This window comes from Dipodomys spectabilis, unplaced genomic scaffold (assembly GCF_019054845.1).
Source record: "Dipodomys spectabilis isolate Male_0828 unplaced genomic scaffold, ASM1905484v1 ptg000089l, whole genome shotgun sequence".
NCBI lineage: Eukaryota > Metazoa > Chordata > Mammalia > Rodentia > Heteromyidae > Dipodomys > Dipodomys spectabilis.
Window position 1 is genome coordinate 9021150 of NW_024870766.1, and position 26786 is coordinate 9047935.

The 26786-nt window shown below is 34.0% G+C and overlaps 1 protein-coding gene across 1 annotated transcript in view; it reads left to right on the plus strand.

The window, feature by feature from the left end:
* Positions 1–26786, plus strand: part of Sema3d (semaphorin 3D) — a 173791-nt gene that overhangs the window by 124543 nt on the left and 22462 nt on the right. Inside the window, exons 9-13 of the mRNA XM_042684634.1 lie at positions 8012–8126; positions 9492–9561; positions 13159–13303; positions 22743–22965; positions 25263–25351. Coding sequence (XP_042540568.1) covers positions 8012–8126; positions 9492–9561; positions 13159–13303; positions 22743–22965; positions 25263–25351 — 642 coding nt within the window. The remainder of the gene's footprint in view (positions 1–8011; positions 8127–9491; positions 9562–13158; positions 13304–22742; positions 22966–25262; positions 25352–26786) is intronic.

The window sequence follows — 26786 nt, forward strand, 5'->3', positions numbered from 1 at the left end:
TAATTTTTTCTTCCATCCTTTGTCTCAAATATTTATACTTACATATTTTTGTTTCTTCTACTAGCAAAGTATTATTAGCAGGTGAAATAAAGGACCCTAATTCATAGCTGCCATACTGTCTGAAATACATTTCTTAAGTTACAGAAAAGGTACTAAAATCTTTTTTAAAAAGTGAAGAGCAAGTGCTAATCACTCTTATTCTAGTAAAGAGAAGACAGATGCCATAAAATTCTCTTTGATTTTAAACACAATGTCTACTGTAACTTCACTTTCTCAATATGATAAGCAATTACATGTTCATTTTTACACACTATTTGTTACCTAGCTGTTCCCACATTTCTTCTTCATCTTCCCAAAAGATTATTGCCAGGTGTTATGTGAATACAACCCCAGGCAATTTTCTTGATGAGTACTATTATTATCTTACTATTATTTCTTTTCTGCTTCAATTTTCAGTAGTAACAGCAAATTGCAAAAGAATGTTTCTTTGGCTAAGGAGGGATATATAACATTTTCTCATTTGGATTTGGGTAGAAACAACTTCAGTATTTTCACTAGTTCTTTTAAGATATAGGCACATCCTCATTTAAGCTCTTCTTTGCTGTATAATTATATACTTGAATATCTGTAGAATTCTTTTGTGTGAACCCCTTAGGTCCTTTTCCAGGTTTCACTACTTTGTTTCTACCACATGTGGGTCATATATTTAAGCTTGCAAGTTCACCACCTAAGTTTGGATATTTTTTAAATCCCTATTATTACTGATACATTCCTGTGTTGACTATTTATAGTAAGCTTTCAAAGAACCTTTCTAAACTCTGTCCCTAAAAACAACTCACTCTATATTAAGGCCAGCCCAAAGAAAAGTCAGTTGGACTCTATGTCATCTACTGTGATTGTAGCTCCCATGTTTCCTAATACAGTGACAGTCTTTAGTTTATTAGATAGCATATTTTGACACAAGACTACTTAAAACCTACAAGGTACAGATTTTACTATGAATGAAAAATCAGATGAAGACTGTGAATGATTAATAGAAATATAACAGCGCTATAAGTACATGATGTAATGACAGGCATGCGAAGCAAAGCATGCATAGATTATGTCATTTGAAATGTTTCACAGAACTCAGCTTTTTGCCTGCAGCCTGATAAAATAAAGATCCAGCACTGGGAAGCCTGGAGCAGAAGCCTCTTGAGTTCAAGACTAGCCTGTACCACATACTGAGTTCAAGGTCAACTGGGATACATAGTGAGATCCTGTCTCAAAAATACCACAAACAATACAGAATAAACAATATTAGGCAAAAACTATCTTATTAAGCAAAGGAGGCTCTATAACTTCTAACTTCAGCATCATTTTTTTTCTTTTTGAAGTTTTTAAGATATTGATGTCTCCAGTTACTATTGACTTGAAAAGTCTGTTAGTCTTCAGTTTAAATCAGCTAATATTGTGACAATTCTCTAACAACGTAAAATGTTCACGGAGTACCCAGATGTCTTGGAGATTTCATTAGTTGTACTAAATCTTCAGGATTTAAGAGTATAGGAAGTTAAAGCCAATTATTGCATTGTCCAAGAGCTTCTGTTTCCATATATAGGTGAAAATGACAATATTTATAAACTGCTGAGAGATCTTTGGAAAGGATGGTATACACAGATAACACCATGTTTAGGAGATGAACCCTGCATTGTGCCCCAAAGGTCAAATGGCACACTCAATAAATGTTGACATGTGACAGCTTCTAGCTACTTTACATGTCTGTGTAAGATTTATAAGGATTTTAATTTTCTGGGATAGTAAAAGCTTCCAGGAGAAGCTGAGCCTCCATTTCATTCATCTACCTATTAGTAGGTACTCTTAGAGAATCACAGCAATTCATAATGTACCACCAACAGCAAAAGGAATGAGTGTCACTACATTTTCTCATTATATTTGTTACTTTAAAACTGAGAAATACTACAAACATATCTAAAGCTACGCAGAGAAAGAAGGCAGGCATCTCCCATGCTCACCACCCAGGTTGAGTGCATGGTTCAGGCTTGTTTACCTTTAATTTCCTTGTTTCTTTCATCTGCATCTCTGAGTAGATGTCAAGACTTTGGGCAACCCAACAACAAAGAGGCTGTGATAAATAGAGTGGAGACAAACAGAAGTGACTGGTGACTAAGAGCTGCTGATTCTGACATCCCAATAATAAATCTATTGTGCTGCCCAGACAGTTGTGTTCTTTAGAACTTTACAAAAAAATAAGCAAGGAAGTGGCAATTTAGTACAAAAGTGGTTATCTCCCTTTCAGCCCTCTTCAGGGCTTAAAGTTGGTGGGGGCCGGGCATGGGGAGAGGAGATTGTGTAGATTTGCAAACAAATCCCAGGACTGAGAGCTAGTCAACAAAGTCAGCCCAACTGACACTTCCCTGCAGGAGAAATACAACTCCTTATGAATTGAACTTTGCCATCCCAGGTCATGCTTCTGGATGTCTGTAAGAATTACTATCCAGTCATTAACTGCTTATAATCCATTGCTGAGTGCTATTATCCAAAAGACCAAGTTTTCTTTTCCCTGCTGACAGCAGGTGGCTTTCATCTTTGACCTGGATTTTTTTTTGTTTGTTTTTTATGTTTTACTACTTGAAGAACTGAGAAGGCTGCTGAGTGGGTTGGAAGGGCATTTAAAGATAATGTTGCTAAAAGGATTAAAATTTCCATTTGTCAGGCTAAAAAAATACAGGTACAGTGTACATTCCTTTCTTATCTGATAAATCTGGAACTAGTAGGTTAGAATTTTCTGGTGATCATCATTATTGTGGTGATAATTGCAACTAAAAATGGGGAAATGTTTGAAAAAAAAGTACACTTACTGTCATGTTTAAGTAAAAGAGTTCCAAAAGAATATGATTGCTCATTTTTATTAAAAAGTAGTGGGTTTACTTCTTTTAAATAAATGTCCTTGAACAAATGCCCCAAATACATGATTATTCATTTAGCAAAATAATTTTACCAACTCTTTTGAGGACAAAGTAGTAGATCGAACACAGTCTGTGGCATTTGATTAATGATCACTGTTATATTTCTATATCTATAGTGAATCAACACTATTTTTAGATATTTACTGACTATCAAAAGAAAGAAAGAAAGAATAGTATTTTATTATTGGTAGTATTCATTATTTTATTATTGTTACCATTATTCATTACTCTATTCATTATTATTAGTATTATTCATTATACTATTATTAGTAGTATTATTCATATATAAAGTAATACATTGAAAGAAAACTATTAAGGCTTTGCTTATTACAACTAAGGATATGTTAACAGCACACAAAGGTAAAATCTGTGACTTTAAAAATACATAAATCAAGGATTATGAAAAGGCAAAGCAATGACTTTTCCTTTGTTTTTAAGTTCTGTGAAAAAAATTCCTTTCTGAGAATTTCAAATACACATATTATCACTGGAATTCTATTGCTCATTAATACAGAAATGATCATTGGGTTAAAAGAAATGTGAAGCCAGTTGTCAGTGAATCGTACCTCTAGTCCTAGTTACTTAGGGGGGCTGAGGATTACCGCAAGAAAGACCATGAGATTCTTATCTCCAATTTATCATCAAAAAGCTCAAGTTGTAGCTTTGGTTCAATTGGTAGAGTGCTAGTTTTGAGTAATAAAGCTTAGAGATAAAGCCCAGGCCTTGCATTCAAGTCATACCACTGCCACATACACACATAAAACGAAACATAAACATCAGTATTTTGACAATTTATTCTGGCATCTAGATTTATATTTATAAAATAATCTTGGAGTAGTATTAAAAATAAGACATTTTCAAAATAAGTCTGCCTTCACATCTGCAGAAATCCAAAGTTATCCATTACTGACTGGAATACTTGAGCCATGATACTGAAAAAATGCAAGTACCATATACAAAATAGGAAATTCAGAGCAATTCCAGACATGCTTGTTATCAAATAGTCATTAAATGGAAAACACTATGGTTTTCTTAAAAGAAAGATTATTTTACTTTTTCATAATTACTATATTATTGAGTAATTCATTACATATTTAAATATAGGTACTTTGACCTTGTAATGAAGCTTCCAGTGATTTTATCCCAATGTACTTATATTCACTACTTTATTTTTTAGTAATATTAAATAGTTTATTTGATCCATTATTGATCCCAATCATCATCTAAAGTAAATTTGTCCTGCTTCTCCCATCTATCATCTTTTGCTCTATCCATCATCTTTCCCCATAATGGTTAGAAACTAGTGCCTAAACTTGTCTTTACATTGGTGAGTATAACCTCACTTATCACTCAATAAACTTAGTTTTAAATCCAGTCTTGCTTGAGAGTTTTTTTTTTCCTGAAAATGAAGAAATTTCAGGAGAGGACAATCTTTTTGACTCTGTCTACTTTTCTTTTATAAAAAAATGTTTTTTTAAATTTTATTTTATTGTAAAGATGCTGTACAGAGGGGTTACAGTTATATGAGTAAGTTAATGAGTACATTGTTTTTCTCTTACTCTCCCTTCCATTCACCCCCCCCCCCCCCACTCTCCCACACCAAGTTGTAAAGATCATTTCCATCATGGTGTCTTGTTAGTATCATTGTTACAATGAGTTATCTTGTGTCCCTGTTTCAGTATTTTGTTATTCCCCTTCCCCTCCCTAAATTAGGTAAATGTATATACAAGATGCAGGGTACCAAAATTACGTACAGTGACAATAGAGAATACACCATAGGGAAAAGAACAAAAGAAACAAAAAAATCACATAGTACCTTAAAAACAACAACAACATAGAAAAACCTCTTTTGTTCATATCTTGGGCTCCATTTTGCTTACCATCATCTAATATGGTATTATATACATAGCTTTTAAGCTTTTTGGCTCATCTGATAAGATTATCCTAAATGTATACTAGTTATTGCAAGTAAGGGAAACCATGGGACCTATGTTTCTTAGAGTCTGGCTTGCTTCACTTAATATGATTTTTCCAAGTCTTTCCATTTCCTAACAAATGGGGCGGTGCTATTCTTTCTTATGGAAGCATAGATTTCCATTATATATACATACAACATGTATGTATATATAATGGAAATGTGATATATATGTGGTATATATATATGTGATATATATGTATGCATATATATATATATATATCACATTTTCTTTTTTTGTTGTGAAAATACTGTACAGAGGGGTTACAATTACATGAGCAAGGTAATGAGTACATTTCTTATCAAGCATTGTTGCCTCCTCCTTTATTTCCCCTTCCCGTTTCCCCCCCTCCCCCCACCAAAGTTGTAAAGTTCGTTGATCTATTCATCTACTGAGGGACATCTGGGTTGGTTCCATATCTTAACTATGGTGAATAATGCTGCTATAGGGGAGCTCTTTGTGTAATATTTTGAGGAACTTCCATACTTCTTTCCAGAGTGGTTGAACAAGTTTACACTCCCACCAACAATGCAGTAGGGTTCCATTTTGGCCATATCCCCTCCAGCATCTATTGTTATTAAATTTCTTGATTATAGTCATTCTAACTGGAGTGAGGTGGAATCTCAATGTTGTTTTGATTTGCATTTCTTTTATGGCTAGAAAAGTTGAGCATTTGTTCATGTGTCTATTGGCTATTCTTATTTCCTCTTCAGAGAAGTTTCTCTTTTCTGTCTTCTTTTCTAAAAACTTACCAATACTGTCTTCTGTCTTTGTTGAACTTACTGTTAAACATATTTTCATTAATAGCTTGATGGGAAATAGGCTAATGACATCCAGAATTAGTGTATTTTCTTGTGAGCTATTAGTGTATTGTCTTATTATCACAAGTCAACAATTCTAAACTGTACTGGTGAATTTTACTGTTAAAAATATTCTTTAGCTTGTATGATTAAGCAATTGATGTGTTTAAATTTGTGTTTCTATTGTGTATATATACATATGCATTTATGTGTATATTACATGTATGTGAAAAGATATATACATATATATGTATATACAAATACACATATATAGTGCACATGAACCAAGCTTCAGACTTATTCTTGTAAAAGCTCATAATAATTTGGAACATTTTAATGATTAAGAGTATAAGATAGGCTGAGAAGGTGTCTCGATGGTAGAGTGCTTGCCTCACATGCATGAGGCCCTGGGTTCAATTCCTCAGGACTACATAAGCAGAAAAGGCCAGAAGTGGCATTGTGGCTCTAGTGGTAAGAGTGCTAGCCTTGAGCTGAAGAGCTCAGAGAGAGCACCAAGTCCCAGAGTTCAGGCCTCATGATTGACAAAAAAATAAAGAATGTAAGGCAGTAAAAATTGAGATCTTATCATTTATTCATTAGCTGCAAAGATTTTCAGTCATATATGAAATAATATCCTGAATATTATTGCCTTTATATTTCAAAATTCTTTTTGAATTGGTTTTTGTTACATATCTAAAGAACATATCAAGAACATTATCATTATTATTAAATTTTATTGAGCTTTTACTGTAAAAAAAGCATGTAATAAATAATTCACTCTGGGTGGCCCATCATCACTTCCCACCTGATCTCAAATGCTAAAACTAAAGGAACCTAGAGAATGTTGTTTCCCCTGCCCCTCTCTGTCTCTTTCTCTCTTATTCTTTGTCTTGCTTCCATTTGTTGTAAAATTAGAAAGGACGACTTTAATGTGCTTAGAATTCTTTTGCTTACATTAGCAATTTGTTATTTTCTTCTATTTTTGGTGCCACAATAAAGAAGCACAAAGATAGTTCAAACATGAGTCTTGTCAGCTATCTTTTCAGAATGTAATAAGTCATAGGATGAAAATGCAAAGTTTTACTTGATGTATATTTAAATGTAAACAGATTAATGGGAATTATGACTCCAAGTATAATTCTTTAAAATTAAAATATAATGATCAATCATTTAATGAATTACTTGCATTTTATTTATTGTAGGCACAGGAGAACTCATTGACTCAAGTAAATTAAAAATCATATTAGTGTGTAAAAGAACACCTTTATATTTAAATAGGAAATATAGCTTTTTAAGTTGAATTATCTCGAATAGTATAATCATGCTTATTTCATTAATCTAAAGATTATGTAAAACTCCTAAAACAAAAATTAAAAAACTAGAGTAAGCAAGGAACCAGTGGCTCATGTCTGTAATCCTAAGTATTTATGAGGTTCAGATCTGAGGATACGGTTCAAAACCGACCTCAGCAGGAAAATCCACAAGATTCTTATATCTCTCAGTAATCACTAACACACATACGTACACACACACACACACACACACACACACACACACACACATACACACACACAAGCATACAATATAGCCAATGGCCCTAACTCCTTCTTTCCCTGCTTGTTAAAACACCTTTAGCAGGTTTCATTGTTCTCTTGTTGTATATGCAAATCAAATACTTGGATCATATTCATTCTCATGCAACCTAGTCCTTCCTTCATCTATGGTATCCTTCCTCCACAGCTGATTTCTTTCCTGGCATTCTTTTTTTTTTAGTGTTTATTAATTGTACCAAGGAATCTTAAATAATATAAATACAAGTAAGTTATTGAATACAAGTTGCCTAAAACTATGTTTAATAATTAATAGTAATATTGCTATCAAAATAATGACATCTCAAGACATTAATCATATTTTACCAGTAAGTAAAGAAAAACCTGGGGAATTCATCTTTTATTAGGCATGAAACAAAAATACTGGCAGGCACTGGATTTGATTCCAAGCCTGTTTTCATTATTGTAGTCTTGCAGTCATATACTAATTTAGAAAGTTAAACCACTTACATTAAATTCATTTAATCATGAGAATAACATGTATTACTCAAAAACCACTTGGAAATCTAGAAAGATCCACAAATTATGTTCCTTTGTAAGTAATGATACCATTATAGTGTTGTCTCTAATAGTGACAGTTAACAGTAAAAAAGTTATAGATGGTGATAGAACCCATTGGTACATTTTTATTTTTATATTTATTTTCCATTTTTCAGAATGATGTAGGAGGACAACGCAGCCTGATAAACAAATGGACAACTTTCCTGAAGGCTAGATTGGTATGCTCAATTCCTGGAAGAGATGGGGCAGATACTCATTTTGATGAGCTTCGTAAGTCACATACTCTATCTTTCCTGGAAAAGTTTTACTACCAGTTAGCTCCAGCATGATAACGAAGAGGTTCATTTGTAGGAATCCTAAAGGTTTGTGAAGGAAACAATATCACAGCAAGTGAAAGAAAGATATAAACTAATGGTCTCAAAGTCCAAGTATCTCTCCTGCTTTCTTTTACTTCTTTGTGAGCCAAATATACAGGCATGAAAACCTTGGTTTCCTTACTGCACTGATGCCCTCTGCTGGAGTCTATGAGAAACCTATGAATTTGGTCCTTCAGCAATAAAAATACATTATTCTCTAATGTTTCCTCTTCATTTCTCCCAAAACTAATTCTAAAAGGAGTTTTTAAGTTGTAGATAAAATTGACAGCTTTATTTAATAAACTTATTTTTTTATTTTTATTGTGAGAATAACGTACAGAGGAGTTACAGTTACATGGGCAAGATAACGAGTACATTTCTTATCAAGCAATGTTGCCTCCTCTTTGTTTCCCCTTCCCATCCCTTCCCATACTCCCCCTCCCCCTCCACCTGATCCTCCCCACCCCCAGCAAAGTTGTAAGATTCATTTTTCGGCATAAGGTCTTGTACATCTCATTGTGGCAATGGGTCCACCTGTGTCCCTAGTTAAATGATTTGTTTTTTCCCTTCCCCTCCACAAATTATACCAACATCAAACACAGTGGAAGCAGGGGTTATACCGTGGGGGAGGGACATAAAAGCAACAAAGAAATCATCTTATCAATATGTTAGAAACAATTGCATGAAAGAAAAAACAAACAATTGAGTACTTATCTTGGGGTTCATTCCCCCTTCTTTAATCCTTCTGGTGTGTATGTAAGTCACTACATCATTGAATTATTTCATTAGTATTTTGTCTTATTATATTAAAGTGTATATTTGCTGTTCATGATGATCCTCCTGTTTTGTATGATCACATTCACATATTGAATAATCCTTGAAAATATCATTTGTGTATAATTTACATGTGTAATTATTTTCATATTGTTGACAAAAAGATAAGTTAATTACTAAGTTGATATCATCACAAGAAACGTGTTTTTGTGCTAGAGGATAAAATATTCTTGCATTTTCTTGTTCCCACAATCACTTATACTTAGTTGGAAACAGTCATAGAGGTTATTATCCATTATATCCTCTTATTCATGAATAACTGAAATAAATATCCAAGAGGTTAAATTTTCAACTCAATGTCACATAACTAGCAAGAAAACTTTTAATTTCTTAAGGTATACTATATATAATGCATTTATATGCTGCTTAGACTACCAGAAGTATATTATTTAATGCAAACATATAATGTGTAAAAATAAAGTGTCATGTTTTTTCCCATTAACAGAAGACATCTATTTACTCCCCACGCGAGATGAAAGAAATCCTGTTGTGTATGGAGTTTTTACCACTACCAGGTAGGTTCATCAAAAAGATTTATCTTTCTGGAGAATATATATATATATATATATATATATATATATATATAAACACTTGTATATTTATGTAGATATATAAATCAACAGATTTATATTCTTTTTGTGTCTTCCTTTTTTTTTGTTGGTTGTGGGCCTTGAACTCCGGGCCTGGGCACTGTCTCTTCAGCTCAAGGCGAGTGCTCTACCACTTGAGCCACAGGGTCATTTCCAGTTTTCTGGTGGTTAATTGGAGATAAGAGTCTCACGGACTTTTTTGCCTGGGCTGGCTTTGAACTGCAATCCTCAGATCTCAGCCTCCTGAGTAGCTAGATTACAGGCGTGAGCCACTGGTGCCCAGCTTGTGTCTTCCATTTTAGTAGCACAACATACATTTGTTTTTCATTTAACTTGTCATTTGTTGCTTTATGACATCATTTTGAAACTTCCCTTTGTTCTTTTTATTCTATCCCACTCGCCCCTACACTGATTATCAGTTAGCCATTCTTTCTCTATTCTTGTAGTATCCAAGTCTTTGCTCCTATACATGCTGCTTCCATGACTACACTGAACCCATACATACCACATACAAAAAAGACTATCTGTTATTCATCCCCAGATAAAACTGTTCACTACAAAAGACATATGACAATAGTATTCACAGTATATATCTAAGGTTCCTAGCCAGAGAGGCAGTATTAAAAAACACATGAATAAAATGATTGATCTTATTGACAAGATCAAATAAAACGTGAGATGGGGTGCAGAGGATGTTTTAAATCTCATCACATAAAAATCTACCTTATCTGTACTTCCTCATTACTCTGAAAGATAGGAGTGTTTTGACAACTTCAGTGCTTTACTGTTTTAGCCAAGAATGTTTGCCTTATCTGTTCCAAGGGTAGTACTAGTTAATAGTAACAATAAGACTAAAGGTGTTTCTGTTATTTTTAATCCTGTATTTTTGTCTCTTTTCTGCATAAGGCTACTTTGTAACATTTTTATTAGTGTGCATTAGTTTCATAAGGTGGGATTTCATCATGACACGCCCTTCCATGTATGCTAAATGCCTATCAACTTCACTGCCTTATTACTCTTCCATAACCTCCTACCCACTCCTTAAATCAGTTTCAACAGATTCTATTTTTTTACACACAAATGAATTACTTTGACATTATTAATATTCATTCACCCTCTCTGTTAGCCTTTATCCCCTTCTCATAGGTACAGCCCACAACAGAACGTTTTTGATGCTTTTCTTACTTTTATGTGTATTAATTGTACCAACGAGTTTCACAATGGTATTTCAGATGTGCATACATTATTATATTTTAATCATCACAGTCTTCTCTTTTGCTTTCATAAAGCTGTCTTGTACGTGTTAATGTGATTTCACTACTACTTTAAAGATGTACTAGCATCTACAAAGCTTTTTGAAGATATCGTCTCAAGAATGATGTGGTCTGTGCAACTTCATTTTGTTTCACTCAGTAGCTTACATTTGAGTATGTTCATAGAGAGTCTTTGTTCCTGTACATATTTCTGTGTACATACTTGGAAATACTTTCCAGGTTTCTGAAGGTCTTGACATTTATGCATATATATTAACACTACTGGTACTGGGGGAAAATGGAGGATTTTCTTCCTTAGCTATGAATGAGATGGTCCTAGTGTCTTTTTCTGAATAAATTAATAAATTATTTTGTATGTGAATTATAACTTATATCCATAGCATGATCCTAATTTTGTTTGCAATACAATACATTGAACATAAAATGAAATTATTGGTTCAGAATATTTCAGAAAACAAAACAGTATTTGGTTAATTGTAAGTCATAGGATCTGAATAAACTGCTACATAAGCAGCTGTGACTTTAAAATTCTTTTTTATGTTAATTTATATCTGAGTATAAAGGGTTGCAAGAACAATTGCCTGTAGTCACCCTAGTATCTCAGAACTGGTTTTCTTGGCACCTTTCCATCCCCACAGCTTTCTTTGAAGTCAATGTGTGTTCCACACATTAGATGCAGATATGTGCCAGGGAAATGTAGCCCCAAGATAGTTCCTTTTCTTTTTCTTCTTCTTCTCCTCCTTGTTTTTTTCCTATCAAATTTCTGCCCACCCAGAGTGTGAAGTTTCAAGTCAACTCTTTGTTCCTGGTATACTTTGTTGTGTTATTTTTAATGCTGTCCTGAAGCCTGAGGTAAGGCTGGCGTTCATGTCACATCCTTTGTCAAGTGAGAAGACATAATTAATCTTCAATAATGACAATGCTATTAAGCATGATGCATTGTTCCCTCAAATATCACAGACACATATGCGATTTTTATGGAAATGACTGACTTCGTGGCTAGCAGCTACTTTCGTCTGAGCTGCATGTTTATCATTAACTTTTGATGTTGTCATTTAAGAATAAAAATAATTGAGTTCCTTGTGCTAGCGAATAGTTAGCATGATTGTGTAATGTTGAGATAGTCAGTCTCTTAGATCATAAAAGATAAACTCGTTTTAAAGGATGTGAATCCCTGAAAGTTTTTCACCCAAATAAAATGCCTTTTAATTTTGACACATACACACAAAGATACATGTTAAGAATGTTTAACTATTATAGAATTCCTGTGAAGCTTTTCTACTTTTAAATAATTATGTGTACCTTAAATTTCAGGTAAGAAGTTATGACTGATAATAAGCTCAATTCAAAAAGAAACAAACTAGATTTCAAAACTTAAGCATAAATTCACTTCTGGGCCCAGGGGCTCACAACTGTAATATTAGCTACTTAGGATGCTAAGATCTTAGGATCATACTTCAAAGCCAACACAGGCAGAAAAGTCCATGAGACTTTTATCTCCAATTAATCATCAGAAAGCCAGAAGTGGAACTGTGGCTCAAAAATGGTAGAGTGGAAAAAAAAAAAAGAAAAAGCTCAGGTACAGAATCCAGGCCCTGAGTCCCAACACTGAATTTATTATTCATTGCAAACACATTTGCACCTGAATTATATAATGTTCATTATGTTTAAACCAACAGATAAATAACTATTAGTCACAGATCAAACAATTAGTCTTAAACACAACCAATGTCACTTTTCATACAGTAAGTTTTTTTTCTAGTATTATGCTATAACAATGTCAAATGAAATTTTAAAAGATATGGATAGATATTTATAGCTTTTTCTCTATATTCTTTACTATTGTTAAGTTTTGCTAGATAATTTTTACTTACTGATGAAGTGTCCTATGAGACTTCATTTAGTTCCTGAAATTTACCCAGCAGCTTGGTTCTGGGTACCTTCATGTGCTCAACTGGCTAATTACCTGTTACATAGTCTTCACTCATCACCTAATAGGATTGATTGACCAGATGCTCCTTCAGGCATGCGTGTGCATGTGTGTGTGTATATATACACATGTATATATACATATATATTGCATATATACATATATATATATATATATATATATATATATAGTTTTGTTTTGTTTTCTGGAAGCACCTGCCAATCAGAGCGTTCTAAATGATTTTTTCTTCCTAGTAGTTCTTGGCTATGGTATGTTTTTAACCAATGTTCTCTGAGTGATCACCTGACTTTCTTTCAGTTCTATCTTCAAAGGATCTGCCGTGTGTGTATTTAACATGGCTGATATCAGAGCTGTTTTTAATGGTCCATATGCGCATAAAGAGAGTGTGGAACATCGCTGGGTGCAGTTTGACGGAAGGATTCCATATCCTCGGCCTGGCACCGTATGTATCCAACCTGAAAACCACATCTCCTATCTGATTCCCAATTCTGTACTTTCGAACTACACTAAACTCCATAGCAACCTATGCTGTTGATTGTTCAAGAAACTATCGTTTATTTATAGGGATATACTAGAACTTATCAGCTATTATTTGAAATTAATATTTTTTGTTTTGAAGCACAGTTTTGAGTATAATCGGAAATACTGACCTATATTTTAATGAGTGGATTGTGCTGCAAATATTGAGTTTATCACCATTATGTTCATAGAATCACCAACATGGTTTTATAATCTACAATAACATAATTTAGCTATTCAATATTAACTCATTATCTTTCTTTCATTTTCCTGCACTTTGAAATAATATATACTTGTTCTATGTGAAGGGATTTTAACCAACCCTGAGTTCAAACTCTTTTCCAGTAGTAAAATCACATTTGAAGTACTGGAAGAACCAGAAATATGTTGGGTTTTTTAAGGTTTATCCATTTGTTTAACCTGTTTTATAGGCATAATGAATGAAAGACTAGTTTTCATTGTTGTTATAATTAAAATAGTTCAAGCTGTTTAAATAAGGAAGGATTAGTTAATTGATTTAATATTATAAAGAAAAAAATCTATTTTTTTTCCTTTTAGGATTTATTCTGATTTTCTTTGTGTTGATGTTGTTTGTCGTGGGGCTTGAACTCTGGGCCTGGGCTGTGTCCTTGAGCTCTTCAGTTCAAGGCTAGTACTCTACCACTTGTGTCACAGCACCACTTCCGGTTTTCTGGTAGTTTATTCAAGATAAAATCTCACGGACTTTCCTGCCCAGGCTGGTTTTGAAACACAATCCTCAAATCTCAGCCTCCTGAGTAGCTGGGATTATAGGTTGAGCCAATGGTGCCTGGCATGAATATTGCTTTTAAGAGACCTAAAATACTCTCTGAAATCTCTGAGAAAAAAATGTTGAATAAATCTTTCAAGTACTATAAATTCTACCTTTTCATAGATTCCTTTTATGGAGAAAATAGCTGGTACTCTACTTTCCTGATTTTCCACATTCTTTTTTATGTAAATTAATGTATTATCTTGGAAAATATTCTTTTATAATTCCTTATTCTAAATTTATTTCAGTGATATTTTGGGCCCAAATATGAAGGAATTCCTATTTAAATATACCTCTCTCTTTCTCTCTCTCTCTCTCTTTCTGCTGATTATTAGGGTTCTGAACTCAGGGTCTGGGTATGTTCTCTGATCTTGTGGTGATAAATATAGTTAAAAATAATCTGTCATTTCAAATGATAAAGTATATACTACATTTTTGCTTAATATAGGTACTATGTTATACAGGTACCATGTGATACATCTGTAGAACTTAGTAAATTGAGATTTTTTATTAATAAGTTTTTTATTGTGAAAATACTGTACAGAGGGGTTACAATTACATCAGCAAGGTAATGAGTACATTTCTTATCAAGCATTGTTGCCTCCTCCTTTGTTTCCCCTTACCATCCTAAATTGAGACTTTTTGCATGTTGAATAGTAACTCTCCATTTTGCCTCTAACCTTGTGACTATTACAGTGATATTTCATAAGTTAAGTTTATATAAGTTGAATCATGCAGATTTTGTCTTTCTATGAAAGGTTTACCTCTTTTAGCATAATGTTCTCATGGTTAATTCCCTTGTACTGAATAGAATTGCCTGTTTTCTGTGCATGTTTATGTAAGTATGTGTGAGTGTGCATGTGAGTGTGTCTGTTGCCCACTATTTTATTCATTCATCTGTCCTGGCACATTTAGCTATTCTCTATCATTGCTGCTAAGAACAATGCTTTAGTAAACCGAAGGATGATAATATCTACTTGAGATCTTAATTTTAATTCATATCTTTACAATTTTAATTGCCTTACTCATCTGGGTATTTATAGGAGAAATATATCATTCAGGGTTAAGACTATCTAAATTAATTAAAGCAAATCTTTTGTGTACACAGACAGAAATTCAGTACTCTGATACTTAAAAGTTGAAAATGATTGTGAAAATAATTTTAGATGAGTGCTTTCAGATGACATTGTTTTTAGGGACACTGTAGGTCTGGAGTGCTACAGAGAGGACTGGCTGTTATCCTTCCCAGTTCCTGCCTGAAGGAGCTATCTTGCACTACAGCATTCTCAAAGAAAACACATTTTACATGAAACTCCTGAGTACCAGCCACCTGTATGATATAGCAGTAATGATGAAAAAAAGAAAGAAAAATGAAAGAGAAAAGCAAACAGAAAACACAAATGTCAGTGGGTGATGTTTCTTTTCTTTTTTTTTTTTTTGTTGGTTGTGGGGCTTGAACTCTGGGCCTGGGCGCTGTCCTTCAGCTCTTCAGCTCAAGGCTAGTGCTCTACCACTTGAGCCACAGTGCCACTTGTGGTTTTCTAGTAGTTTATTGGAGATAAAGAGTTTCAAAGCTTTTCTTGCCCAGGTGGCTTTCAACTACGATCCTCAGATCTCAGCCTGCTGAGTAGCTAGAATTATAGGAGTTGGCCACCAGCGCCCAGCTGATTTTATTTTCAAAGAGAAAATAACTAATTTATGTCAAGTATTCTGATATTAGCTATTCAAAAATCACTTTAACCAAATTTGAAAATATGTAAAAGAACAGAGAGATTATATAAAGTCTTTACGTGCTCAATTTTTTAGTCCTTTTGAAATAATTTAGAGGCAGGAATGGTGCCACAAATCTCTAATGTAAGCAGGCAGAAGGCTGAGGCTGAAGGCCTCAGTTTGAAGCCAGCCTGATCTACACAGTAAGACTGTGTCTCACAAAACCAAAAAGCAGAAAACTGAAGCAATCACAAAACCTTTCACTTGCTTGTCATGCTATTTTTCTGTGTTTCTAAATTACTCTATTTATTTGAAATATAAATGTTAAAGTTAGGAACATTATATATCAGATATGAAAACTCTGTTACTAAATTTGCTTTGCCTAAATGAACTTCACCATTTTAAATTACTACACTCATAAAATCATTGGATTTATTTTTCACAGTATATCGAGTGACTGCCCTTGTAAAATTTGAGAATGTAAGAACTGGGGTGGATGATAGAAACCACATAATTCACCCTTATTTTGCACAGGAGGAATGTGATGCCCAGAACAATTGAATCACTTTCCCAATATCATATTGCCAGAAATAGCAAAGTGGAAAAGAGGTTTAGAGTATTCTGATGGGTCTTCCTGCCCTCTTCTTCATGGTCTCTAATGTCTTTCCATTTCTTAACATGCAGGGTAGTAGACTGCACTTTACCTAAAGCAACTTTATGTGGTTTTACATTTTCTCCTGACATCCTCTCTTATCTGTACTTGTTTTAAACCACTCAAAGCTGCATATTTCTTATGTTTTACACAGTAGGATATAATCTGACATCAGCTAAACACTACAGATAAAATAGCATTTCTACCTTTGTTTTGTTTTGTGTTTGGCATGCTGGATGCTATATTTTCTTTGAACAACAATCACTCTACACTGCTATGTGAATGATCCTGGAAAGTCACAAGTTTGTAATCTGGAATTCCTTCACTTAAGTGATTTGTCTGCCCTCTGGTGTCCAAACTGAATATTTGAGGGGTTGGAATATGAAGTTGCAAGTGAGGTGAAATATTCCAAAAAGAGTGGTATAAATCAGATGTGGACAACAACTTCAAGTAAGGCCGGAGTTAATAATCTGCTAGAATGCTATGACCCAGTAAAAGGAATGCAGTATGACAGGCCCAAAACACATCTCACACCAGCTCTGCCTCTTATGTATTTCCTACCATATGAGTACACCTTTCTTCTTGATGTATATGTGTGTGTGTGTGTGCATATGTGTGAATACCCATATACTAATGCCTATTGTCTAAATAGTTTCCTTACTTTACAGTTTTCTTTGGTGACATGTTCTTTTTATCTGTGCAAAGAAGCTTTAAGTCACACAAAAATAACAAAAATCATTGGGCCAAGCTCTTGTTTTTTCTCTTCATTGCCCTTCTATGGTTTATTCTGACGATCATATGTCATGTTAGTTAGAAAAAAGAAGAAACATATATTAAAATGTAATGTAGAACTGGTTCAACAAAACTTAAATATGTTTTATACGTATTTATTAAGAACATCAAAATGTTCTATAAAGCATATTATATCTGAAATATTCCTCAAACAAACATTTCCTTTCTTTTATTCCTTAATTCTATTTTAGGAGTTCAGATCTTTTTTTTTATTCCAAAAGGCATATTAGTATAACAGTGAGTCAGTCATATAATTTAATAGTGTACTATATAAATAGTGTACTATAAATAACATTTAGGCATTTTTTTTTCTTTTTTGGTGACTTAGAGGTTTTTTTTTTTATCTATTTATTTATTTTATTTTTTGGGGTCGGTCATGGGACCTGAGTGCTCTTGGCCTGGGCGCTGTCCCTCAGCTCTTCAGCTCAAGGCTAGTGCTCTACCACTTGAGCCACAGCGCCACTTCCAGCTTTTTCTGCTTATGTGATGCTGAGGAATCGAACCCAGGGCCTCATGCATGCTTCCAGTCTAGAGGTTTCTAACTCAAAGTCCTGTGTTTACTAAGTAGGCATTCTTATTCTTAAACTCCTCCAGCTCTACTCCTTTTGTTATTGCTGAGATGAGGGTCTAACTTCCTGCCTTGTCTAGCTCTTCCTTGAGAAGGGGTCTCCAAAACTTTGTTGTGCATAGATTTACCTTGAACTTAGAGCCCAGCTATTTCACGCTGCCAAGTAGATAGGATTACAAGTGTGAGCCACCATACTAAACTCAGCAAGTATCTAACTCTCAACATGGAATATGCTCCTTTCTAAAGCATTTCAAGACATTCTCTAAATAGGACACTTTGTCATCTGCAACTCCTCTCATGGGATTTTCCTGTAGAGAAAATCTGAAAATATAAATATTACAATTTCCTCCATTTATACTGGGGCTTGTTATTCTTTTTTCATCTATGTCCTTTTCTTCTTCTTTTTTTTTCTTCTTTTGGTTGTTTTGCTATGAGATCGAAAACCAACAAAATTTAGACTATTAGTATATGTGTAGCTAATGTTTATTTCCCACCAAATTTTTAGACCTTTTTAATCTCCCTAGAAACAAATGCTTGCTATGCAACCCAGACTTGCCAGGAACTTGCTGTATGTCCCTGATGGGCCTTGAAATCATGACTTTCCAGCGTTACTTGTGAATGTGCTGTTACAAACAACTACCCTTTCTAATGCTGTAAGAGACATTGAGAAATCGTACCATTCTTTTGATTCTAGGTCTGCTAGCAAGTCTGCCTTATCATGATCATCTACCACTGACAAGCCCTGAGTCCAGGCACACCTGCTTGATGCTCTAGAAATTAAATAATAATAATAATAATAACCTCAGGACATCACCTAGCCTTACATGAGATTGGTTCATAATTTTGTTGCACAAAAGAGAATTCCGAAATCACTGAAAATTGTTGGTCAATATGGGTGTAGAAAAGATAAAGTAAAAGCAATAGCGGAAATTGACTTAAAGTACGTGAGCTGTGCAATACCACAGTGGACTCCCTTGTATAAAGAATATATCCTTTAAAATGAATGGAGGAAAAATAAAATCGGTTCTGGTAGGTTTGGGTACCAATGGTCAGGTGAGGGTGAACAGAGAGGATGAATGAGGGTGAATATGCATATAAGAAAATAAGTTTCGATAAGAAACCATTGGACTTGTAGTAAGAAGGGAAAAAGAAAGAGATTGAGGTCTGGATCTGGCTAGAGTACATTGTATGCATATGGAAATGTCATAATGAAATTTCCTTGTACAATTAATATATGTGAATACAAAAAAATGAAAAGAATAGTAGGAAAAATTGTTCCCGTAGAAGATTAAAAGAACAAGAAAGGAGAGAGAAGAAGAGGGAGGAAGAGAGAGGAAGAGAGAAAAAGAAAAAGAGAAAGAGAGAGATTGACTACTCTCCTTTCATGTCTAATTTTTCTATCTCTGATATATAAAATATGTTTTCTTCTTTTGTTGTTGTTGGTGGTGGGGCTTGAACTCTGGGTTTGACGCTGTCCCAGAGCTGTTCAGCTCACGGGAGCGCTCTGCCACTTGAGCTACAGCGCTACCTCCAGTTTTCTGGAGGTTTTTTCGAGACAAGAGTTTCACGGACTTTTTGCCCGGGCTGGCTTTGAACCGCGATCCTTAGATCTCAGCCCCCTGAATAGCAAGGATTACAGGCATCAGCCACTGGCGCCCGGCTTAGGGTTTTCTTCTTAAAGGCTGAGACTTAGATTCATCAGAAAACGAAAGTAGCATTTTCTAAGTTTGCATTTTCACATGCTAAATTTACGTATCATTAATTACTTTCCCCAATTGTTGGAGGTGAAAGCTTCGGTCAGTCTTTCCTTGGGCTTCGCTTCCCTCCCATCTGTCATTCCTCTGATCTGTTTAAAAGGGAACTGCGACCTGTAGAGAACAGCCCGCAGCAGCAGAGGGAGAAAACTTTTAACAGCTGTCTGGTGCCTTGCCAAGGGGCAAAGTTCTCTCACTGGATAAAACCCATTTTTCTTCTCTTCTTATCCATTGCTTCCCTCTGCACTCCTCAAGGCCCTACACAAACACTCGGATCTGCCAAGCATAACAGGCTCACACCTAGCCAGCTGTGCAGCCCGCCATGCAGACAGGCGCTGAGCAGGGCTTGTGGCTGTGGCTTTACCCTTTCATCTCAGAGTCTATCCAGGCAGCTTCTTCTTTTCTCTTCAGCTCTGGAGATGGTGTTAATGTTTCCAGCAAGATACTGGCATTTGAAAGTGTGGCTAAAACATTTTCATTCTGTTTATTACCCCCCCTCCCTTATTCTCCTCTCAAATCTTAATTTGCATTAGTATTTCTTCAAAACAGTTGGTAAAGTCATAGTTCTTTTCTCCACTCACCTGAGTACAAGTGGTAGGAAATAGGCAAATGCCAGAAATATGGGCAGAAATAAAAGGCTCTGTAGGAGATAGTCAAGGGGAATACATTATAGCTAGAAAATAAAAGGATATACATATATGCTCATTTGAATTTTTAATATCTGAATGGGTAGGTATGACAGAGAACTTTTCTAGAAATAGTGGATGAAATTTCTGAACACTTTTTTTGGGTTTCCTCTTTCCTACTGTTCTTTTACCTTAACATGTTGCTTGACCTCTGGAGTTATTGGTAAGTCTGTATGCTGCCTAGATATATGGTGTCAAAGCAAAAGTCCTCCCAGATGGAGTGTACTAAAAGAACAGTATTTGGCTCATACTGTTCTGTCTTGAACACTTGCATTTGTGCACACACAGTGATGTGGAGAGAGGTCCCTCATGCCAGGAGAGGGGAAGGGCCCTCTCCCTACTCTGGCCTCAGGCAGGGAGGAAAAGCTATTAGAAAAATGTATTCTCCAAGATCATTTTCTGGTAGTGAATAGAAACCATCTTTTCCTTTTCTTCTTCTTTTTTATTTATGTATTTGTGTGTGTGTGTGTGTGTGTGTGTGTGTGACTATACCTGAGCCTTTTTTTTTTGTCAGAGGCAAACAATGAAAAAACTGTCTGATTTAGTTTTTTGCTTAATATTTATATTTTGGGGGATGCACTGACTTATGTTAAGCTATGTAATTAATTATTTATTTGTTTGTAAAAAAAAATGTAGCTTCAGAGGCACAATCTGCTTCTTTTGAAACTCTAGCTACTACAAAGTCCAAAGACATTTTCTCTTAAGTTGGAGAGCTTTTTCAAAAATGTAGTGCAGGCAAAATCTTGCTTTTGCTTTGATTTTGATGATAGACCAACCAGACTGAACCACAGGCATTATAAGCTATAAGCCTACTATGAATGGGGTTTGACTAAGCCTAAAACATGCAGCCTGTAATTGGGTAAGAGCTTTGTATTATCTGAGCTCCGAGCTTAATCTACTTAATATAGGGTTCCTTCCATTATCAAGTTGACAGATTCCACTTGGCTGAAGGCTAAGCGCTCGAAACAATGATTGAACACACAGGCTTCAGTGTATAGACCAGCCTCCAGTTAAGGATTTGCTAAATAAGTACCAAATGGCTAATGATGTAGGACATGTCTAATCTCTTAGGCATAGTCCTGGGACAAATAACTAGAAAAAAAGAGATCTATTTCTTAAATGGCAGGAATACAAGATTTTTTTGTGTGTGTGAAAGCCAGATACTATCAAAAACTAGAAAAAAAAACTTTGACTTTATTTTTTCAAGTACAACTTTGATTTTTCTTCTGATTCACAATGAGCCATTATGAATTTGTTGAGAAAAAATTTAGGGTCAGGGTTATATATTGTCACTAATTCCAGGGTCTTTGAATGACCCTCTTGAGAACATTTAGAAGTATGATTTGTTTTTGCAGAACTGGTGTGATCTAATTAGCCCCTAGTGTAAATAGCTTGGTTCCAATTCATCTAAAAACTAAAAGACAAAGGAAATATTTTATATGCATTCATACAGTTTCTCTAAAGTCACTCTTTTTCTTACTATGCATACACCAATTAACTATGGCTTTCAATAGCAAAACAATTCATTAGTTCATTAAGAATTCAAATGTGTCAATGACAACAATGTTATTATATATAGAAATACTTCCTAGGTCTAACAATATTTTGAAACAGAAATTATATTTTAAAAGTGAGAAAGGATATGTTTACTGTGGAAAAGGAAAGGTAAATTTTAAAGTAATGCCTTTCTGGACAAAGGCACATCAAATTTATTTACTCTGTACTTATTTGAATTTTTATTCTTACCACCAGAGGGCACATGATGCTAACTATTTATGTATCTGGTGTACAGTCACAGGAGGCAATTTTAGACAGAAGTGGAAAATTCCCTGAGGCTTTCTTCACAGCTCCTTTAGGGGAAAGAGCTGTTGAATTGTTCACAGCATAATTTTCACACTAGTTATAATAAATGTAGGTGGGTATAATTTCAAACTATTGAAAGTCTTCTGAAAGTAACTTTGGTGAGCTGTTAACTTGTTCCTTTTTATTTCAAAGAAGAATGGTTTGAACTGAACTGCAATTCTATTTTGTTTAAAGGAAATTAAAAATAAGGTCTTCCTACATATTTTCACAATCTTCATGTTTATGTTTTTAACAATCGTTTCAACTAATATTTCAAGTATTTTCACTAGAAACTGTAATCATCAAAATGTTTTCCCTAAGAAAACATTTCCACAAGGAAATATGATTAACTACCTTTAAAATATGTAACCTAGACTATTTCTGAGGGACAAAAGCATTTTTAAACATAGTGTAAGTACGGTGCATTTGTTAAACTTGCACATTGATTCCACAATGATTGTTGTCTGTTTCTTCATCTCATCCATGATCTGACTTGAAAACTTCTTTGGCAGTCAGCATAAGTTTCTTAGGTACATAGTATCTTTATTCTTGTCTACATTCTCTTTAGTGTCCAAGCAAGACTTATGACCCCCTGATTAAGTCTACCCGAGACTTTCCAGATGATGTTATCAGTTTCATAAAGCGGCACCCGGTGATGTATAAGGCAGTCTACCCAGTAGCAGGAGCACCAACATTCAAGCGCATAAATGTAGACTACAGACTAACGCAGATAGTGGTGGATCATGTCATCGCAGAAGACGGCCAGTACGATGTAATGTTTCTTGGAACTGGTGAGCCTTGAACTAGACTAAGCTTTCTTTCAAAGCAATTTATTATTACCACATTAAACAAAAGCTAATCTTCAAAAATATTTCTTGGTCCAAATCAAAATGAATAATTATTATCTGCCACTTGTCAGTGTTTCTTAAAAAAAACTATAATGTCCTATTAATAACCATATTTATCTCACATGTGAGCTTTCAAAATATATTTGTGTATTAAGGTTGCTATGTGATGACTATAGATTAGGTGGTGGTGGTGGTGTGTGTGTGTGTGTGTGTATGTGTGTGTTTGTGTTGAGTGAGTAGAAGCAAGCATTTAGCAATTGAGGCTAAACAGTGTTTATTTTTGAACTTCATCTTTCACTGGTTTTGAGAATCACTGATTTAAAGGGCACCAAATAAGTTTTCGAAAACGTTAACCCATGACTTTATAAAGACTTTTAAATAAACTTGGAGATCATTTTTAATTGTCTTGAATTTTGTGCATACAATGAATTTTGTGGACTCTCATTATTGGACCCCATTTTATTTATCTTTGGTCTGCTAACTTAGTGACCATGAAACAATTAATATATTTTTAACGTTTTACCTGGTGGTGGTACTTGCAATCCCAGCATTCAGGAGATTGAAAAATGAAGACCATGAGTTCAAGGCCACCATGGCCTAGATAACAACTTATTTAAAAAAAAAATCACAATTGATGCTATGTAGCTAGTATGTAAAATCACAGGAAGCAATTTTAGACACACACATAAACATATGTATACACATATATATTATGCATACAGAAATTATTTATTTTGTTAGTTTCCCAGATGTGAGAAAGTTTAAAGTTCTTTTCTAATATTTAAAAACTATTAACAGTAAAGAAAGCAGATACTGTTAAACAAAGGTACAGTATTATATAGATAATTGACACTACCTAATGGATTGAAGTAGACATTAATGAAAAATGTCTTTTAATGTCTCTAGAAAAAGTCATTTTATTGGAAATGTTTTTTGAAATGTGAAACAAAATTAGGTTTATTTAATTTTTAAATAATTTTATTGTTTTGCAGAAGTTAGGTTTATTATCAAGCATATGCTAGATAAATTTCAAAGACCAGTTGTTAAATATGATTATATTGCAGAGAACTAGTTCAAGACCAAGATAAATAAGGGATCTCCCAGGATTTATAAAATAGATATTTAAGGGTCACAACTTTAAATAATTAGTCTTAGTAATTCTCATGAGTTTGACATTTAATTTGCCCAAGTTCATTTGTCATTAACAGTTCACTACTGCAAATACAATTAAGCCACTAGGTGGCAGTACCTAACTTTCACTGAGAACATTATGGTGATGTTAAGATAATTATGGCATTGAAATATGCATTTTAAATATACATCTCAGGTGACTGAAAAATCAAACTTAAATAATCCAGGGTATTTTGTACATTACTATATATTAGGAATATTCCTATATATATCCTTATAAGGATAAATATATAAATCCAACCACATTGTTACTCTCTATAAATCTAACCATATTACTCAGAATATTAAGTATAACAATTTTGCATAAATTAAATACAAATAAATCAATTTTATTTTCTTAAAGTGTTCTTTTGGTTATTTTCCTGCTATGTGCTACTGATAAATCTGTAAATCTATGTTAATTTTCCTAAGACATAATTTCTAAGGATTAGTTTCGTTTTGACATTATTTCCTTGTATTCTGCCTTTTAAGATGAATTACAATTGTTTTTAAAAAATGGTATTGTTTGGCTTATTGGTAATGATTTAGAAATAGAATCTACCAAAAGACATTTCCATGTACATTGCTTTAATTATTATGTGTTCATGTTTAATGTTAATAAAACAACATATTTCTCAATTTATATGACAGATTAAATATATAATGAATTGCATATATATTCCAGAAAGATAAATGCATTATTACTAATTTTACTATATTATCCAAATACATTAAAATATATTTTAATATATTTTATATAAGATCAAAAATACATTATGCCCTATTATTTTAACCAATATTTAAATTAGGCATATATTTTTGTAACAAATATGTTCTAAATTTCTATTTTTTAATATTCATTTTATGAATATCTACATTACTAGGTAAAAATCAATATCATTTAAAAACGGCAAAACATTTCTTACATCCTTCATTTAGGTAGATATTTTGAAAAGCCTTCAGAGAAAAAATGAGGGGAGCAATTTAAAGATTTCTATAAATAGACTTAAACTAGATATTGCATATAAACAACAGTATAATGAGTTCTGGTTTTACTTTATCCTTTTCAGATATTGGAACAGTCCTAAAAGTTGTTAGCATTTCAAAGGAGAAGTGGAATATGGAAGAGGTGGTACTAGAAGAGTTGCAGGTATTCAAGGTGAGACTCAGTCTAGAGAGAGTTACAGAAGGGAGAGTGAGGCTAAGTTCAAGGTGAGACCCCGTCTAGACAGAGTTCCAGAAGGAAAAGTGGGGCTGAGTAGTCAGTCATTGCTATGGGGCACATTTGTCCCAACACATCATCACTTTTCCTGGAGAAATCTTTGAAATTAGCTTCCCTATTTTCATTTTCTCTAGGCATTGGAAAGGGTTTTATAAGTTACTAAAAATGGGACCCACTTTCCACTGTAGACACAACCCATACTCGTGGGATTGCCTCTCATTACTACATTCTCTAAGTGTACAGTCACACAAAGTGCCACATTAAATGAAAGCCTGGAGTCCCATACTATCCATATGCTTTTCTACTTTATAAGTTTTATTTGCAAGCTTTCCCCAATTGAAACAGAACAAACTAGAAGAGTATAATAAATCATGAGTATCCTAGCTTTTCGGTAGAGAAATTTTTAAAAGCAGGGAATTACATAATAGTAAGTTCTCATGTACTTTTAAATTCTTTTTATCTTCCCCAAATAGCTTATCTAGAAGATTTCTCTTGGTTTGGAGGATGTCTTTGGCTCTTAATAATAGATTCAAATTCAGGCATTCTTTGTAGATCCTCAAGGTAGTTTAATTTTCAAAATATTTCCTAAAAAAATATCAGAAATAAAATTATACTTCTTAGAAAAGCTTTTTGAAAGTATGTTGTGCCTGTCTTACATTTTTAATGAGTTATTTTTTTAAGAATCTATTTAACGGTAAACATCTATTGCCTTAAAAGAGAGTAAGTAGAGCCCACCACTGGGAGAGGCTCAAGTTAATTAAAATGCTGGGTTCCCTTGGATCCTGTTTACATTGTGATGATAATAGTGGTCAAGAAGTTAATAAGAACAAGACCAGCTATCTGGCCCTACCAAAACAAAACCTTGGGTAGCTCCTATGGGAAAAGTGATGTCAAACAGAAGGGTGAACCAAGAGGCTTACATGAATTTGCTATAATACCACAGAAGCATGTTAAGACAAGCCTTATTCAATAGATGTTGGGCAACGCAAAAGGGGAATTGTTTGCCACACTGAAAATTAGAAAAGGTCATTCTTTGTTCTCTTTTCTCACTTTTCTTCCTTTTTTTTTTTTGGTGGTACTTCCCAAGGAGCATTCACTGTAGCTTCTCTAACTGGGCTCTTTTTGCAAGTGTTTTGTTTAATCACTTACTGATCTAAGTAAGAACAGAAAAAAGTAAAAAAAAATTATTGAGATGTTCTTGTCAAGGCTAGTTTAAATTATTTGGAAGTGGTTAAGCTAAGCAGATTTAAAACAAGTAGAAAACTGTGAGTAACTGGAAACAATTTTCAATGCAAAATGATTCCTCATAGGTAGGTAGATTTTTATCTAATAAAAGACTTTGATTATTTTCATTGTTATTATAAGCTGGAAG